An 18,522-nucleotide genomic window follows, 5' to 3' on the forward strand; every position below is an offset into this window, starting at 1 on the left:
TGCCTTCCGGCTCATTGTGCCGATTTTACAGCTCACGACTTCACTGTAGTAAAACACTCTTACTGATCTCAATGTCATTTTCAACCAGATTACAACAGCCAGCTGTAGTAAAAAAAAAAAAAAAAAAAAAAAAAAAAAAAGATTTGCTCTGGTCAATTTGAGCCCAAAGTTTCCTCTAGTGAAAGAGAGAGCAGCCTGCATCTGCAACAGATAAGAGGCTCAAAGCAGACCTTCAACCATCCATCAGGTATTGATGCGTTTTCCTTGTACAGGGTCACAGGGGGGGGAGTAAGAGCCTATCCCAGCTGGACTGGCCAAGAGGAGCAAGCCTGTCACAATGCAACTACACAAAAAGAAAACCTCATAGAAATTATGAGTGATCAATTGACCTAATAAGCAGGTCTTTGGACTCCTTCGCCCCATTTCCACCATGTCCAGTATGGATCAGTACAATTTGGTACTGGTTGGACCGGTAAAGCCTGATCCTGTGTGTGTACCCACAGCCAACTGTGACCCCTCTGGCTGGCAGAGTGTAAGCTGGATACCGCACAATTACATATTAGTAGCGTGAAGCAATAGCAGCGCGACAGTGTACACCGCTGATAAATCCAGCAAAAAAGAAAAACACAACACAGTACACAAAGAGCAACAATGCAAGATATCCAGCAATTAGTCTTCTTTGTGATTGGCATGTGACTTTTTGTTTGAAAGCGCAATCAAGCTTTGTATCGAAGAAGGCTGTGTGCCCTCAGCAGCCGCTGTCACACAGGGAAGTGACAGTTCTTTCAACGAATCAATGGAATGCAGTGTTTCTAGCTCCACCTGCTGGGGTCGGATCAGTTGAGCCTGGCGGCCCAACTCAAGGGTACAAAAAGTGGACAGTATGTCTCAATTATTTGGGATCAGTCACTGACAACTCCACAAAATGCATGCCATACTGAGACAAACTTAAACACTTGATGAAAACGAGGCTTTAGAGGAAGCTGGAGTACCTGGAGGGAACCCAAGCATGCCTAGAGAGAACATGCAAAGTCCACGGATAGACTCTAGCAAGGAGTAAAACCAGGAATCTCTTTCTTACTATAAGAAAACATGGCTTATCGCTAATCTGTCCAGAATAGCTAGCTTGAAACAAAAGCAAAGCAGGAGGCTTGAAGCTAGTAGCTACAACACTGACAGTGTAATACACAGAGAATCATTTGTTTTAGGGCCTGATAAGACAATCACTACCCAATAATTCACACAACACACAAAAAGTTAAATGATTCCCAGATACCCTGCGAAAAAAAATAAAATAAAATAAAAAAAAAAAATTCTTCACCAGTGCTGTTTGTAGGCATTGATGAGTTATTTTGAATTTGTTTGGGACAAAGTTGGCTGTTCACAAGGTAAATGCACATCAAAATATGCATTTCAACAACCAATAAAAAACAAAAATAAAATAAGAAACACTGATGGAAATAACCCTTAGAAGGAGAGTCAACTGTATCTACAAGGCTTTTAGCTACATAGAGCAAAAATATTGTGGGCCATGGTGAGATTTTCTCCAGCCATTAGCATTTTAAGATGGGTATCCCATCCTCAGTTATTACAGTCTGTGACTCCACAATCTAGCTCATTGACAGCTGTTCAATATCTCTGCTACATTAATAACCATCATCTTAAAATCAGCAAGTAGGGGAACCAGCTGGACAGTATACTACCCCCTCTTTTAGAAGGAGTATATATATATATATATATATATATATATATATATATATATGTATATATATATATATATATATATATATATATATATATGTAGAGAGAGAGAGAGAGAGAGAGAGAGAGAGAGAGAGAGAGCTAAATATACTCACACACATCACACATACAAACACACACTGACTCCAATCTACTTTATTTTGCTCTTGGCAAACACTTAATAGTTATCACTACCTGTCTCGCTCTCTCTCTCTCTCTCTCACTCACACACACACACACACACACACACACACACACACACACACACACACACACACACACACACACACACACACACACACACACACACAGAGTTCCTCGCAGGATAGAAGATGGGAGAGGAGCGGAGGCTATGGTCACCATGGTAACAGACAGAGGCTCCCACACACCCCCACCCTCCCAACTAGACACACACTCCTGTTGAAGAGTGGGGGAATAGTAAGGTGGTTGTGTGTGTTTGTGTGTGTGTGTGTGTGTGTGTGTGTGTGTGTGTGTGTGTGTGTGTGTGTGTGTGTGTGTGTGTGTGTGTGTATATGTGTGTGTGTGGGAGAGAGAGAGGGGAGAGAGAGTGGAGGTGATAGAGTAAAAGCATTTCTCTGCATGTGTGAGATAAGGTGTGTGTGTGTGTGTGTGTGTGTGTGTGTGTGTGTGTGTGTGTGTGTGTGTGTGTGTGTGTGTGTGTGTGTGTGTGTGTGTGTGTGTGTTAAGGTCGGATGCTCACAGTGGAATACGAATCTGTCATGGCTGACACACTTCCTCCTCTCTCTCTCTCACTCGCCCTGCCCTTCGCTTGACCCTCCAGTCTAACTCTCCCTCTCTTTACCCTCCTCTCTCTCCCTCTTTTCCCTCATCCATCCATATCCTCCCTTTTCCTTTTCTCTTTCACCGTCCACAGGATTGTGTCGGGCGATTTCATTTTATCTCTGATCCTCTCTCTTTTTATGACTCCTTTCTCCTTATCTTCTTTCTCTTCCTCTGTCTCTCTCTCTTTCTCTCCATCCCACTTTATCGTCCCTCTCTCAGTCCTTTCTTCCAGCAGACTGAAAATTATCTGCAATGACTATCTCTCCCTCTTTCATCCCTCTGTGCAGATGTCACCCTGCTTCCATTAGGTATAAAAAATGAAGAGTGAAAGAATAGAAGAATACAAAAAGCAGGAAACGCTGTAAATCCATCACATTAATGTGTCATGATGTCAATCCACACATGCTTCTCTTCGTTTCTTCTGAACTATTCAATCTCAGCTATTGTCTGATGGTTAAGCCGCAGGGCTTCATACTTCTCAGGCTCTCTGCTGTGGCCGGCTGTTAGCCATTTACAACTGTTCAAGCCAAGACCCTGATCTCTGAGTGCTGGATTATTTTCACTCCACTTTGTAACCTGTAAACTACCCATGTCTTCAATACGTCTGTCAAATTAACAACAATAGCTCTTAGTTAATCAAATTCTCCTGCATGAGTGCTTTTTTATCAACTGTTGGAGAGTCTTAGTTTCACTGTAAACAGTTAGATACACGGAGCCTTTACTCTGGATTCCTTCACAGACATTCACATAAAAAATAAAGCTTTTTTGTGATTGAGTGGAGTGGAGGTTGAATTCATGTTGAATTTCTTTGAAAGACACAAAATCAAGCTGATTTGTATTATAGTAACCAGGATGTTGTTAAGGTGGGTCGTGTTTTGTATGCCTTTGCTCTCTTTGTTGACTATTTCTTTCCAGCAAGAAATATAGCCTGCAAAAACCAGATAGATCCATACCACCAGAACTGCAAATGCAGGACAAACTTAACCACAATGTTCAATCATTGTTACTGTAGTTGTTCTTAAATAGCATAATATGACATCCGGCAAGTCTGACATATTCACAAGTTATTAATTAATATGCATTGCAAATGAAATAAATAAATATGAATCAAACTGATAACAAAACAGCACATTTGAAAGTTTTTTCTTGTCAAATGTACCACCTCAATCTAAAAAAAAATGGTCTCTTTCTTCAGACAGAAATAACGGACCTGAAACATAACTATTACATGAGTGAAAAAATATCGATACAGCAACATGTAGCGATACTTTGACCTCTGACCTCTAAAAACTCATATTTTAGCTGAGCTGTAAGTAACATGCAACTTCAGCACCTCCAATGTATCTTGACCCAAGTATTGTGATGCATATTGTATCGTGAGGTTTTTGCCAATACTCACCCCTTATTACTGTGTCAAATTATTAATTATTATGTAACAATTTAATTTTGTAAACTCTGATTAGCTTGCCAAAGGTGAGCAGACTTCTTGGTTTGTCTCAATACATGTCCAAATCACGTAAATGTGCACACAGATTACTGTTTTAGTCCTCAGTGAGAAGTGAAGAAATCAGACAATACAAATACAAATACAAACATTGAATCCTTTTTAAAGCTATTAGGCTCCTGTAGCCAGAGATGCAGAGTTTCTCCAGCTTAAACAAAACTTCAACAGAAAAAATAAATAAATAAAAATTGTGAGTTTAGAAAGTTTTAAGTTTTGTTGTTTTCACTGTGAGTAGCAGTTACGTTTTGCCTTGAGATTTAAAATTTAAATCAAAAAACAGATAAAAAGATATCAAAAAGGGAGGAGTTGCCACTGTAGTGCAAAACAAAGGCTGGACTGAATCTATCAAATACACACATATACATATAAACACGCTCACAAAACAGAAACTAAACAAACTAATGCACACTACGACCCAGTTTGGTCTCCCTCAGGACAGAGTTTAAATGCTTAAACAAACAAAATACAACAGACACTGTGACAACTCACAAAACAAAACTGGACCCAGAGAACAGAAACAACCATGCATAATAAAAGGATCTCTTTCAACCCAGAGCAGCTTTATATAATAGAGTTGCATAAAATCCATTAACCTCTCAATGTAAGGGGAAAGTACCAGTCCAGTCATAATTGCACCACCAGAACAAAAACAAGGATCCACGTGTATTTCTGCTCTTCATTAAATGTCTAAACTGTCAGTCAGGATCCCAAACAAAACATTTAGCTTTTTCTGTCGACTGTTTTGCAGCTAATTAGCTTTTGTACTAACCCAATTAGTAATGTTGGCCTTTAAGGCTGCACAACCGAGAAGAATGACGGCAATCACTCTTTTACAAGTGCGCTGTAACAACACCTAATGATAAGCTTTCAGGACATCTTTGTGAATCAGGACAAGAGGAAATGGAGGAATGAGGGGACATCATCACCAATCAACAAAAGACACAGCAACAGAGGTCAGAATGGGTTGATGGCTCCACAAAATTTCAAAAGATTATCTTTTGTATTATTAAACCTTGGCCCTAAAGAGCAATACTTTAGGACTGAAATTGAAAAATTGAAACGAGGATGATGCTTTAAGATTTAAAGAGGGAGGCTTTGTACTCTCCCTCTGGTTCCCGTAAAGTAGCTTTACATGATTTACAGCTCTTAAAAATCCCCCCTTTTTTCCCCCTCATACAGGTGTTTCAGAAAACCCTTATTTCAGCCTCTGTCTGAACTGCTTTGTTTTAGTTGCTGTCTCTTGAATGCTTCCGGCTCCCCAAACCCCCTTTCCTCTGATCCTCTGATTGGCCAGCTCTTTAGAGGCCTGTAGGGGCAGGAGCTATGGGCAGACCTTGGTGTCTACAGGTTAACATCCACATGTCTGTGCTGATTACTCACAGCTCTGGTCAAATGGTTACAATTTAATTCAACCAGACAGCCTTCATACAACTCAATCTCCATTTTCTAGATCAAAAAGCTGACAGACTACGCTGCATTGTGGGGTGACATCTGTGACTGTTTATGTCTAGGTCTTAAAGAAATGAACAACTGGCTGCAGCCAAGTCACACAATCAGCACTTCAGATCCACAACCATAAAGAATATCAATTATTAAATCTGCTGCCAACTAGCAAGGGTGAGCCTCATCTCAAGAAACCAGGTGAATACGTGGATGAAGCTCTTGAGACGTTAGTAAATTTATCCAAAATGATCTCTTAAGTTGTCATAGTAACTAAAACCCATGCGTTTTGTGCTTTGCACGCCAGTGCAAAATATCTCTACTGTGCACCTTGTTCTAGTACTTACAGTTCTCCTTAGTAAACTTTATATTTCATATTAAAAGTGTAATCCTCTTTACCTTTTCAATGCCCCACGTCATTCAAGCTGCTTGTGCATTCTGTAAAATAAAAACACCTGCTTTGGCACACCCCTGAAACTGTTCCTGAACACTTGTCTGCTGTTTCCTTTTTCATTTATTACCTCTGTCATGTTGATGAAAATGTCAGATACTTCTCCTCTGTATGGCCTTCTACAAAATATATATTCCCAGGTTAATTGTACAGGTGATTTCAAAGCAGCGCAGACTGAGATGTCAGAATCTATCAAACATCTGGCTGCTTTAGTAACTGTGTCTTGAATTGATCTCAGGTGAGAACTAACCCTGAGGAGGAATGCGTGAAGATCGCTGCGATGATGAGGATACGATATTGAGGCTTGACAGTCGGAAACCTCAGGAGGAGGAGAAGCACGTCACTGCTCTGCGTGTTCCTACATCTTTGCCTGAGGGCTGTTTCATGTGTTTACACTTCTGATTCTTTTTTTTCCCCCTTTGTGATTCCCAGCTCTTGTCTTTTTTATATACCCTGTTGTAATTACACAGAGTCAAAAACTTACATAACCAACACTAAATGTAAATGGGACTCTGGCATAATCTTTTGCAGTCATTTCCCATGTTAAAGATTTCCTGTTGAGTCATCTAAACAGCAACACATCTCCCCCCATCTTTTGGGGGAGATGCACAGGAAAACATTTCTCATTCTGTTTGATGCAAATTGCAATATTTCATCAAAATTAATATCATGTAATCTGCAGTGTAAACTGTACTTTTGTGACTTGTGCAAGTCTTTGATCAAGCTTGTGTTGTCACAGTACCAAAAATATGATTTGATGCGATACCCTCTTATAATAACTCTATAATGATGCTTAAATGATACCATGGCAAAGGAAACCAGGAGCTGGGCATTGTTGTACAGTAATGAGCAGGTAAAATGATCCTACCAGGCTTTAACGCCCATCTATTACTTTGATTCTTGGCACATTATTGTTTAGCCCACACTACACATGCTGAGACAGTAAAATAAGCACACACTTTTAACACGAATACTTACAAAAAATCTTTCTGTGTTATTCAAGCTCTTTCATGGGATGCAACACTTTGATGTCTCCTACATAAACTGTCATAGTTATATCATCCTCACTTATTTGTTATGTCACTTATTTGAACTGTCAACACCACAGCTCTGTGACTCAGGGCTGTGTGTGCTTTACAGCTCAGGTGTTTATGGTGCTAATGATTTACTTGAAGGAGGTGAGGACGCTGAATGGTGAGGTGCTTCGTCATGTTCGTAGTGTTTCCTCCTGTGTTGGTAGCAAGCTGTACAGATGGGCTTTGATACGTATATTAGCTAACCAAGCCGCCCCTGCTGTCGGCTTCCTAAGGTAATTAATGTCAAATTTTGCTCTGTGTACTGGCGTTTTCGACAAGCTACAGCCGGTTCACAGGAGTGCTGGAACTCCAAGCCATGTCTGTAACTCAGTCAGTGCGTTTACATGCAGCTTAAGAAATCAGACTGAGGGCTAGTGAGCATGAGATTGAAGAATTAAAAGGCACGTAAACAGCTGAGTCCAGCAGAATTGACACACATAGATAATACTGGCTCACTGTCTTACTTCACAACACACACACACACACACATGGATGGACACTGCTCTGTGGCTGCAAACTCACAAGCTGTCTGACTAAAAATGTCTCTGATTTAAAACAAAAACAATGCCAGTATCAATACTTAAAACACATGGTATTGTTTACTTTTTGGAAGTTCACAGATACTTTCTCAGTATTGGTATACCATGAGGTTCGCTCTTGCCTGGGTGGCGTGGGTTCGAAGACAGCCAGTGGCCTCTTTCCTGCATGTCACTCCCTGCTCTCACCCTGTTTCCTACTCCATCCACTGTCCTCCTCTATCCAATTACAAGCATAGAAATCCTAAAAAAATATATAACTTAAAAAAAAACACACAAATCCTTCATTTAGCAAAGTGGAAAACCTTTGAGGCAGTAAAATCAGCCTCTGGGGAGTTTTAACTTTGACAATAGAAGCACTCAGTCAGCTTCATGGAAATAGTGAGTAAGAAAGGGTATTCAGTGTCAGTGAAAACATGAAGGACAAGGCCTTTTTTATGAGTAAGAGATAAAGATCACCCTTCAAGAGCCAGCCGTCATTTTGAGGAAGAATCTAAGCCAACTGAACAACTTGGTTTTAGTCATTTTGCAGGCAGTGACTTCATAAATAAGAAATTATCTCAGTTTTCACAAGGATATAAGAATTCTGGATGAGCTACAACCTAGTGACAGTCAACTCAAGAGTTGGGCTGCATAGTGGTGCAGGGGTCAGCACCATTTGACCAAAGAGAAATGGGGGTGGGGATCAAGGTTGGACTCCTGGCTTTTCTGTGTGGAGTTTGCATGTTCTCCTTGTTCATGTGAGGGCTTCCTCCCACAGCCCAAAGATATGCTGTTTGGGTTCATTGTTCCCTCTAAAGTGCATGTGCATGACTCCATTAATTGTAGATATGAAGCTAAAATACTCCCTCAATAGGTACAGATGTATCATGCTGGTAGAGCCAAGGCGTACACAGAACAGATCCTGCTGAGAGAGTGGCAGGTCTAACATTATACCCCATCAAACAAGCAATACACATATTTAGCCTGTCAGAAAAACAAAAAAGCTCCCCCAGGTGGGTCCAGTCCATGGCAAAATAGATTTTTGTGTGATTGACTCTTAGTATTTTCTAAGCTGGCTCAAACTGTTCTCCATCTACTCTTGTCATTATGTGAAGATAGTTGCAGGAGCCTCATTTGGTCAATCATTGATTACAATGAAACACTATTTAAAACGGCATTTCTCACAAAACTTAACATTTGGACACAAATCTGTGTGATACAAACTCAATGCTATGGCAGGCATCATGTTTAACCCTCAGTCCTCTCATTCTCCATACACACCGTGCCCTCTGGCTCAAAATGACCTGACTTCACTAAAGCCCCAATATAAAGCAGCTTAATTGAATTTAAGAAACCAAATGTATTTTGCCTGGAGAAACAACTGGTCACTTATCACAAATTTTGTGAATACCTGAGTTTTCCCTTTTCACATGACAGACAGACCACTTGTTACAATGAGACTGTCAACTGTTATGTTGTTTATTCTATAGGTGGTAAGAAATATTTGTATTCATAGTATTTATATCCCAAGAAAGTAGCACAAATGTGAAAAAAAGTAGTTTTGAATTCATTTGAAAACATCCCAATGACTCATGTTTTTTTTTTTTTTTTTTATGCCAGTGAACGTTGTAAGTAAATATTTAAAAAAATGTTGTGCACAGACTTTGCAGATATATTTGTTACACCTGCAGCACACAGTATGTATTTCACAGTCCTTATTTGGCAGACAGAACTGACACCGCTTCCTCTTACTTGTCCTACCTAGGGCAGTGGCTGTGGTAGGTGAGTCCTCAGGTTGATCAAGAGATCTTGTCCTCTGAACAGCTTTCACAACTGCTGCAGAGGCTTCTGTACAGGAGACTTGCTCTAGAGCCTGTTCAGCAGTGAAACGCATACTCGTGGCCTCAGCTCAGAGATGATTCAGGGGTACAGCAGCTGATGCCTAATAGTCCACACAGACAAGGTGCAACATTGTTTCATGTTGATCATGAGAACCTGTATGTTCCAGCATTTTTAAACACTCTCGTCTACAGTGCCACCTTCTTAGGTCAGGTCTGAAGAAGACCACATGTCTTGTCATGTTTGTGTCCGCTACTGATTGATCTTTCCCTGCTGTTCAACACAGCGGTGGGTTATTTTGACTCTGAGGACAAAAGGAGGGTTAAAAATAAATTTGACATGAACTCCAATTTGCTAGTTTGACCCATGTTTCACCCGTTAACGTAGAGGGTGCAGGCTTTGAGCTGTGTACTGCAGCCAGTCAGCAGGGGGAGCTCTCAAGATGATGACATCACATGAGGGAAACAATCGTTCTGTCCGTTTTTTTACATGGTCACCAAGTGTTTCTGGTGTTTTCTGTATCTTTATGGTGGCCCTAGAACTTTAGTGACCTGTCTGGGTGTACCTGGCTTTTAACCTAAAATAAATTATATATCAATAAATTAAGAATGCATTTCCGTGTGATAAACTCTTGTTCTCTTGGAAAATAACAACTGTTTAGTGATATGTGAAATGCATAAAACAGAGCTCTCTTTGGTGAAGATATGGATATATGGTTTTTATGATCAAAATGCATCCAGCCTCTATCACTGGAGCTGAAAATGATAGGTTTAGTATAATGATACCACAGCAATCTTTGGTACTCAGCATTTAAAATGTTCTCTCCTTCCACGATAATTACGGTAAGGCAAGATACAAACTTAATTTCCAATTTCATCATGACTCAAACGCATAATTTGTGTTTCGTAAATACAGAGAAAGCAAAAGAATCAGTCCAACAGATTGTTGCAATCAGACATTAAAATTGGTAAAGACATGACAGGTGCACTCAAAAAGAAAGACAGGAGAAGACAGTGTGCCGAAAAGTAAAACACAGGAGAGTAATTTATTATCGCATCTGACAACTACAGGATGAAACGCTGTGAGAGGTTCAGTTAAAACAGCTTCATCTGAGAGAAGGAAGCATGACGTGCTGCTGCAAATTAAACATGAAGGTTGAACGACTCAAAGAGACAGGGAGGAGGAAAAGAAGGACACAAGAAAGACAGAAAATACGGATCAAGAGGAGGCAGGATGGTGACAATTAAAAAGTAAAGGAGTCAATTAAAATAATAAAGGGAGAACAATTAGGAGTCCTGAACACAGTCAACAACAAGGACATGGAGATTAATACATTCAACAGAGAGACCACAGATGAGGGTGTAAAAAGGGACAAGAATAAGGGAAGAAGGACAACAAATGAGGAAAGGAAACATCAAGACAAATACAAACAGTGTGAAAAGAGAAAAAAAAATAAGAAGGAAAGAACGAAGGAAGGACTAGAGGACAAAAATGATAGATAGATAAATAGATAGATAGATAGATAGATAGATAGATAGATAGATAGATAGATAGATAGATAGATAGATAGATAGATAGATAGATAGATAGATAGATAGATAGATAGATAGATAGATAGATAGATAGATGCGCATACAATGATGAGGCTGAGCTCAGAATCTGTGACAAACTTTAATAATTGATAACTATCCACAGTGCAGAAGTCTTTCTGGGGATAAATACACACAAAAAAAAACTGTTTGTACTCTTTTCCAAAAGTTTTGCCCTAAATTTTGTCTATCAGGCCCATTTTCAGAATGATGGAAGAAAAGAAAATAGGTTAAAAGTTAAGGAAGATGAAAACTTGGCTGTCCAACCAACACCAGATACTGAGAGGGAAAAGTAACAGAGATAGAAAGATGAAAGAAAGGAGGGGGTTCAAAAGAAGGACAATGACAGTCTGATGTTTTAATCCTGATCCAGCACTCAGATCAGATCCAGACCAGGATTTAACTTTGGCCGCACTGCAGAGGGGACGAGAGAGGACTGAGGAGACTGTAAAACAGTGAGACGAGAGAAAGAGGAGAGAGGAATGGAGGGGACTGAGAGAGAGGTGGGTCTTCCACTCATGTATGAATACATTAATACAAATTTTGACACCATTAACCTTTCTCTCCCTCTTTTCCTGCCTCCTTCACACCTGAAAACTGACACTGATTTCATAAAACACCACAGCCAAAGGGAGAAGCATGGTTATAAACATGCGTGTTAATTTAAGAATAAAACCTTAAACCCCAAATAATAAAATGCAAATGCATTACAGTAAAATCTATATTCGGAAGGGGTTATTTTACTACTGCCTCTGTTGGTCATCTCCAGGATCTCAGGGCACAGTTAAGGGGAGTAGAGCTTCTGGTTTGGGGGCCTTGTAACAAAATCTCCACCCAAAGTTTTCTCCGGATGATATGATTCTGTTGGCTCCTTTGTGCTGGGTACCACCAAGCCCGACACTGTTGTTCTCTGCTCCTTCAGGGTGGGGAAAGTTTTTGCCTAGAGTAAAGGAGTTCAAGTGTTTTGGGTCTGGAGGATAAAGGATGTTGTGAGATTGACAGATGGGCTGGTGCAGTGTTTGCAGGCTGTAGCGTTGTGTTGAAGTGGGAGCAGAGCCTGAAGGCAAAGCTTTAAAATTCATCAATCAATCCAAACTTTGGCTCTCACCTATGCTCACGAGCTTTGGTAGGGAAAAACCAAAAGAAGGAAAGCCTAAAAACAAGCGGCTAAATGGTCCCCCCCTTCTCTTCCCTGGCTGGGTTCAGCTTTAAAGATAGGAGCCTGGACATCTGGAGGGAGCTCAAAGTAGAGTCATTTCCTCTTCAGGGGGCGGTTGAGATATGGCTTGGGGCATTTGATTAGGATGCCTCCTGGACACCTCCTTTGGAGGTTTTCCAGGTCACTTCAGCTGGGTAAAGACCCTGTGGTAGACCCACTTGCCGTAGGGATTATAAATCCCATCAGGAGCCAGAAGATCTTACTGGGGGGGTGGATGTCTGGGTTGACTTTCTTATTTACTTAGCACCAGTTCAAAAGTCATGGTTGGCAATGCTATTACTGGATAGTTGATCGATTAACTAATATTCTAACATGACTCAAACCTGGGATTTAATCCCTGATCACAACACCTGTGGTTGTAAGAACAAATGACACTGATTAATGTAAATGTTTTGCTTCAGATGAACACAACTGGTTGTTCTTTGAGTGGGAAGAAAGCACTGCTACATAACAAAACCACTTAGAAACACTCTTTGTTGCTGTATGTGTGTGTGTGTGTGTGTGTGTGTGTGTGTGTGTGTGTGTGTGTGTGTGCGTGCGTGTGTGTGTGTGTGTGTGTGTGTGTGTGTGTGTGTGTGTGTGTGTGTGTGTGTGTGTGTGTGTGTGTGTGTGTGTGTGTGTATCTTAAGTGTGTATGCTATTGTGTGCGCACTGGTATTTTACTTATGTGAAAGAAGTAGCTGTGTAAATGCATGTTGGAGAGATTTTGAGTACATGAAAGAGATAAAGTGCGTGTGTGTGTATGAGTGTGAGTGTGTGTGTGAGTGTAAGTGTGTGTGTGTGTGTGTGTGTGTGTGTGTATGGTTGAGTGTGAGTGAAGAGACAGTATCAGGGGGGCCTGGCTCTGCCAAGGGTAACAAGGTGGTATGCTGACAATCACACACACCCACACACACACCCTGCCGTGATTTCTCGTGGGAATGTCTGATTGGCCACTGTGAGCCTGCTGGGATGCTGGGTCCCTGTGGCGATAGTAACCAAGCGATAACACCAGCCATCTGACCCTCTTAACGTCTTGGTGTGTGAGTGTGTGTGTGAGTGTAAGTGTGTGTGTGTGTGTGTGTGATGCCATCTGTGCTACTGGCTCAGGGGAGAGCCATAGACACTGAACAGTGATTAAAGCAGAGACAAAGAGACAAGAAGAGAGACAGACAGACAGAGACAGGGAAAGAAAGAAAAAGAAAAAGAAAGACAGAAAGAAAGAAAGAAAGAAAGAAAGACATTTTGTTGTGATTGCTGTGATTTAGCATCTTACTTATACTGCTCGGTAATGAAACCAGCAAGCAAGTTTTTAGACCTGACTTAGTCACTGACTCCTGTAGCTGTAGTTTGTAACAAGACTGATCAACATCATGGTGTGTGAATAAAGCTGTACTCATTCTGGCCTTTGTTATAGACACACACACACACACACACACACACACACACACACACACACACACACACACACACACACACACACACACACACACACACACACACACACACATAGCTGGTCCATTTAGATGCAGAGTATTTTTATTGTGCTGACTCAGATGTTCTGCAGACTGGCTGACCTGTTCGTGTATTCATGTCTGTGTGTAAGTCAGTGTGTTTGTGGCACTGTGCGTGCGTGTGACGTGTGTGTGTGTGTGTGTGTGTGTGTGTGTGTGTGTGTGTGTGTGTGTGTGTGTGTGTGTGTGTGTGTGTGTGTGTGTGTGTGTGTGTGTGCGCATCAGATGGCAGTAACTGCTGTCAGACCACATGACTAACTGAGTTTTAACCCCGACACAAACAACCACACAACACAACAAACAGTGAGAGTGCCAGAGTGCGGCAGCTCCTGCTGTTCTCTCAGCTGTGACTCAGTGTGACTGAAACTCAAACTGAGAAGCACAACAGGAGCAAGGCCTGCTGGGATACGCTCACTGAAGTATTGCTCATTGTTGGAGCTCAAGTATCAGCTGCATTCACAAACTATTTTTTTGTGACATAAAAATATAGAGGCACATACGACAGGTGAAGAAACATTCGCCTGAGGAATTCTTTTTGAGGATGTAAAAACTTGTTGGATCACGATGGACAGGAGGATAAACAAACATCCCAAATGAGGAACAAATTAAACTGTATTTGTAAAAAACCCAGCACAAGTGTGGCTTTTGCACTCTTTTTTGTCTTTTTTAACTTAAAGCTTTTCATCATTTTCTTTTTTTTTCTTATTGTAAATGCCCAGTAATGAAGAATAGTGGTAAGTTTTTATTTATGCAGTCATATTCAGTTTTTGTGTTCACAGAAGATTAAATTATATGGTTGACATCTCCTTTTTTCTTTTCATTTCATGGTTTAAAGGGGCTGTGAGGAGTGTCTGAGTTATCCTGAAAAAGTCTCCCTTCTAGATATATACCTGATCCTAATCCACACTTAAAAATGAGATTATCAGCACCAATATAGGTTATTCCTAAATGCTACTTCTTAGCTTAAATCGGAAGCTAAAAACAGGCGGCTACCAAACTACGGTACAAACTGACAAAGTTTGCTTGTTGTCACATTTTAAACTGTAGCTCTACGTAGCTGTTGATAAATACCCTACCTCACCTTTGTTTCTAGTAGAAAGTTGTTTTGAACAAAGGAAATTGATCCCCACTTATTTCCAAAACAAACACACGCCTTGTTAAAAGTGACGTCTTCACAGCAGTGTACGTGAGACTTCAGACCAGAATGTGGCACTGTAGTCTGATTCAAACAGATCGTCCTCACAGCACATTTAAACTAACTTTGTAGATTAAGACAAACTCCTAGTAGCAGCTTTAATCATGTTTGTGATTGAACATACAGTATGTTGTGAAAGCCGCCCCTTATATGTGTCTTTTGGGTATTTTCATGACTTAAGTCAAGTTTGACAAATATTTTCTGGTTCCATTCATCATTGCAGGTCTTTCATTGAAATACAGTCATGTATCTGTATTATGTTCCATTTTATCTTTGCTTTATTGAATGCTGAAAATGTTAATCCACTGTGCTGCTGTTTGTCTAAATCAACTGTCCAGTTTAAACAAGCTTATTTTTGGTGAATAAAATGACTTGAATAAATGGAATAAAAAGTTTATCAAAGTCCAATTGAAACAAAGTGAATATACATAAAATAAAATAAAACTAAAGACGGAAAATTAGGCATAAAGTGACAACAGAGGAAGCATAGCAAGGTCCCAAAGATTAAAATGTTATGACAAAAATAACAGGTGACGACAACAAGGTGTGTTTATGTTTATCCATGACCATTGACAGGTACACTGCATGTATCAGCTCAGTGTATGTAGCATTGCATGTGTAGTATGTGTGTGAATGTGTGGTTCATCCTACCTGGCTCTCGCAACAGCAGCTGAGCCATCGCCTGTGAGCTGCCGGCTGAGTTTTCAGCAACACACTGATAAAATCCTTCATCTGACTTCACCAAACCCAGAATCTGGAGGTTACTGCCATCCTGAGAAATAAACACACACATGAGATAAACAAACATAGTACAGTCTTACAGATTTGACTGGCTTCATACACTTTAAATAAAAACAAAACAAACATCTGGTGTCAGAGAGCACTGCAATGTTTGTTTGTTTGCATATATCATTGGTCAGGAGATTATGGGATCATAGATTAGAGTGATATCCAGATTATCAGATTATGGAACTACAGTAACAGTCATGTCATACCCACTAATCTCTCTCCCTCCATATTTTTTTACGCAGCTGACACCTTTGATTTCACTTTTTATATGTTCCTGCATTTTCATGTTGCTGTTTGTTGGATTACATTCATCTTTTATTTACCAATATAAACAAACTTGTGTAGATGTTACACAGTGAAAGTCAGTAACAGTGGACCTAGTTGATATTATTTGTTAAACTTGTTAGATCACTCAGGATTGATAATCTTGATATTTGGGGATATTTTCTCACCACAATCTGAAAATAATCGCTGGGGATGACTTCCTCTCCGTTCTTTATCCAGCGGACAGTTGGTGGAGGGTTTCCTGTCACTGCACACTCCAGCTCAATGTCAGTGGACTCGTAGGCGTACGTGTTGGTTGGATAGTTCAGGAACTGAGGTGGCACTGCAGAAACACAAAAATAAAACCACATTTTTAAGTAAGAAAACCTTACTCCAACAATAAAACAGTAAAACAGCTCCAGTATTGGACTGTAAGCGTTACTTTCCTTTGTCATTGTTCATCTATTTTCCTCCAGGATTGATTCTCATTAGCCAGTTTCTGAAAAAAACCTCAGCTGATTATAAACTAATTAGCATAATTACAAAAAGAGATCTCAGCTTATTACAGAGGAGCACAATGAGCCTGGTGTCATTAGCCTCCATGGATCATTATACAGTGATTTCTTTGTTGTCATTTAATAATTTCAGGTGTTTATCTCTAACTTGTTGCTTGGTTCTCAAAACAAATGGTTTATATTTAACCTGGAGTCAACTAAAGTAACACAGCAGTGTTTTTATAGCCTGGTTTATTTGTTTTTTGTTTTTGTTTTTTCCTTTAAATGAGGCAAAAATCCAAACTGTGATCCAATTACGTTGATTTCCAGTGAAGTTGAACCCTGTATGCAGGATCAAGTACAGTGCAAACCAGGAGGTCAGGAAAATAATTAACAATACGCAAGAGAACAGCCCAAAACAGGGGGTAAAGCTAGAGGGAAGTGTTGGTGTGTGACTTTAATAAAGTTCAACTAGCCTCCTATTTTACTACAGTCTGCTCCTGCCAAGAGTGAGGGGTTCATAGTTTTCGATCAATATACTCTCCTCAGACTCCAACCTGGTCTGCTAAAGATCTCAACATATGCAAAAGATTAAAGAAAAAAAAATATCTTAACATGTCATCTACATGAAGTTCACTCTCAAGCTGAACATAAAAGGGCACTGGTCCTTGGTTTTGCAAGAGCATTTCAAGTGAAGGGGTGTTCAAATTCTCTGTAAGATCAAGGGCTAAGGGAAAGGGCTACACAGCCCTTGAAACAAAGATAAACAGGAACCTCACTTAAATCCAAGGAGTATGAAAAATTTCCTATGATATGAATGTTTTGATCATATGTCCAATCTTTGAATCCTTTACTTCACGCAAATATTAGCCATGTTGGTTTATTTGGCTGTATTTTGAAATCGCTCATTCTAATGATCTAGCTAATGCTGCTAAAACGACAGCTATAGCAGCATTAGCTAGATCATTAAGGGGCCTTCATACACAGTGCTAACATACTGTGCTAATGTCAAAAGGGGATGTATCAGAAAAAAACAAACCAACAAATAAAAACACAATCAATATTTCTACTTTTTTTATTGAATTATGTTAAATTATTTAGACTTAAACAAACTAAGGACATCTAATTTAGTCAAGGAGCTCAGCTGGCTTGATGTTTAAATATGATTGGCTGTGTGACCTTACAGCATGCGTTTCTGTACTTAACTCTTCGGGGGTGCGGGAACTAAAGTGCCTGACTGTCTATGAGGTTTTCAACAGCAGTGTAGTAAGGATCAAATGTTTTCCCAGCCATGTCTCTAATAATTTTTAATACACTCCCTCTCCCTCCAGGGAAAGTAATTACAGATGTATTTTATGCAGGGAAACTTAGTTTGAATTGCATCCTCTCCAAAGTTTTTCAAGATACTAAACAGTTTAGTTTTGAGGAAAAGTTTCAAAAATTATTTATAACAGGATTGATGAAAATTTCTGTTTGAGAGGAAGATGAAGCCATAAATTATTATAGTTATTTGGTTTGAATATTTCACTCAGTGTAAACATAAACACAGCTTCAGTGAAAAGCTGGATAAATATGAAACCCAGAAATATGATACTGACAGCCAGAGTGACAAAAAAGATATGATTATCCCTGCAATTTTAAGGATACTTTCCAAGCCAATTTAATGTTCTTTATTTAATCACCCAGAATTAGAGATTACATAATCCATAATGAAATGGGGTGTGGAGGTGCTAGAAGGTGGATCTCAGGATGGAGCTCAGCTGTTAACCCTCTATTAACACTTTCCTGGTGAGCTAAGCTAAGTTGATGTAACAGCTGCTGCTTCGTGAATAAAAATCATTATTATAATCTTGAAAACTGATACAAGCCAAAAAGAAATAGTTTTTTGAGAAGTATACTCTGGAGAGCCATCAACAGGCTCACTACTCCAAAACTTAGGTAAACAGTAGGGAGGAGGATAAGGTGGCTGCCATTTTTGACCAGGCAGGCGTTGTGTGTCATCTTTGGGCAGGTACATAGAGCAGGAGCCATTTTGAGCCCCAACGGAGACGAGGATGGAGACTGAAGGGCCTCATGTAGCAGCTAGCGGCACTGTGACACTGTCAGC

At 40.0% G+C, this 18,522-nt stretch overlaps 1 protein-coding gene across 1 annotated transcript in view; it reads right to left on the bottom strand.

The window, feature by feature from the left end:
* Positions 1–18,522, bottom strand: part of dcc (DCC netrin 1 receptor) — a 306,408-nt gene that overhangs the window by 144,062 nt on the left and 143,824 nt on the right. The window contains exons 6-7 of the mRNA XM_074689948.1: positions 16,110–16,264; positions 15,520–15,640 (exon numbers count right to left, since the gene is read on the bottom strand). Coding sequence (XP_074546049.1) covers positions 15,520–15,640; positions 16,110–16,264 — 276 coding nt within the window. The remainder of the gene's footprint in view (positions 1–15,519; positions 15,641–16,109; positions 16,265–18,522) is intronic.

The sequence above is a fragment of the Halichoeres trimaculatus genome, unplaced genomic scaffold, assembly GCF_033239565.1.
Source record: "Halichoeres trimaculatus isolate MK-OKI-2021-1 unplaced genomic scaffold, fHalTri1.1 fHalTri1_scaffold_16, whole genome shotgun sequence".
Classification (NCBI taxonomy): domain Eukaryota; kingdom Metazoa; phylum Chordata; class Actinopteri; order Labriformes; family Labridae; genus Halichoeres; species Halichoeres trimaculatus.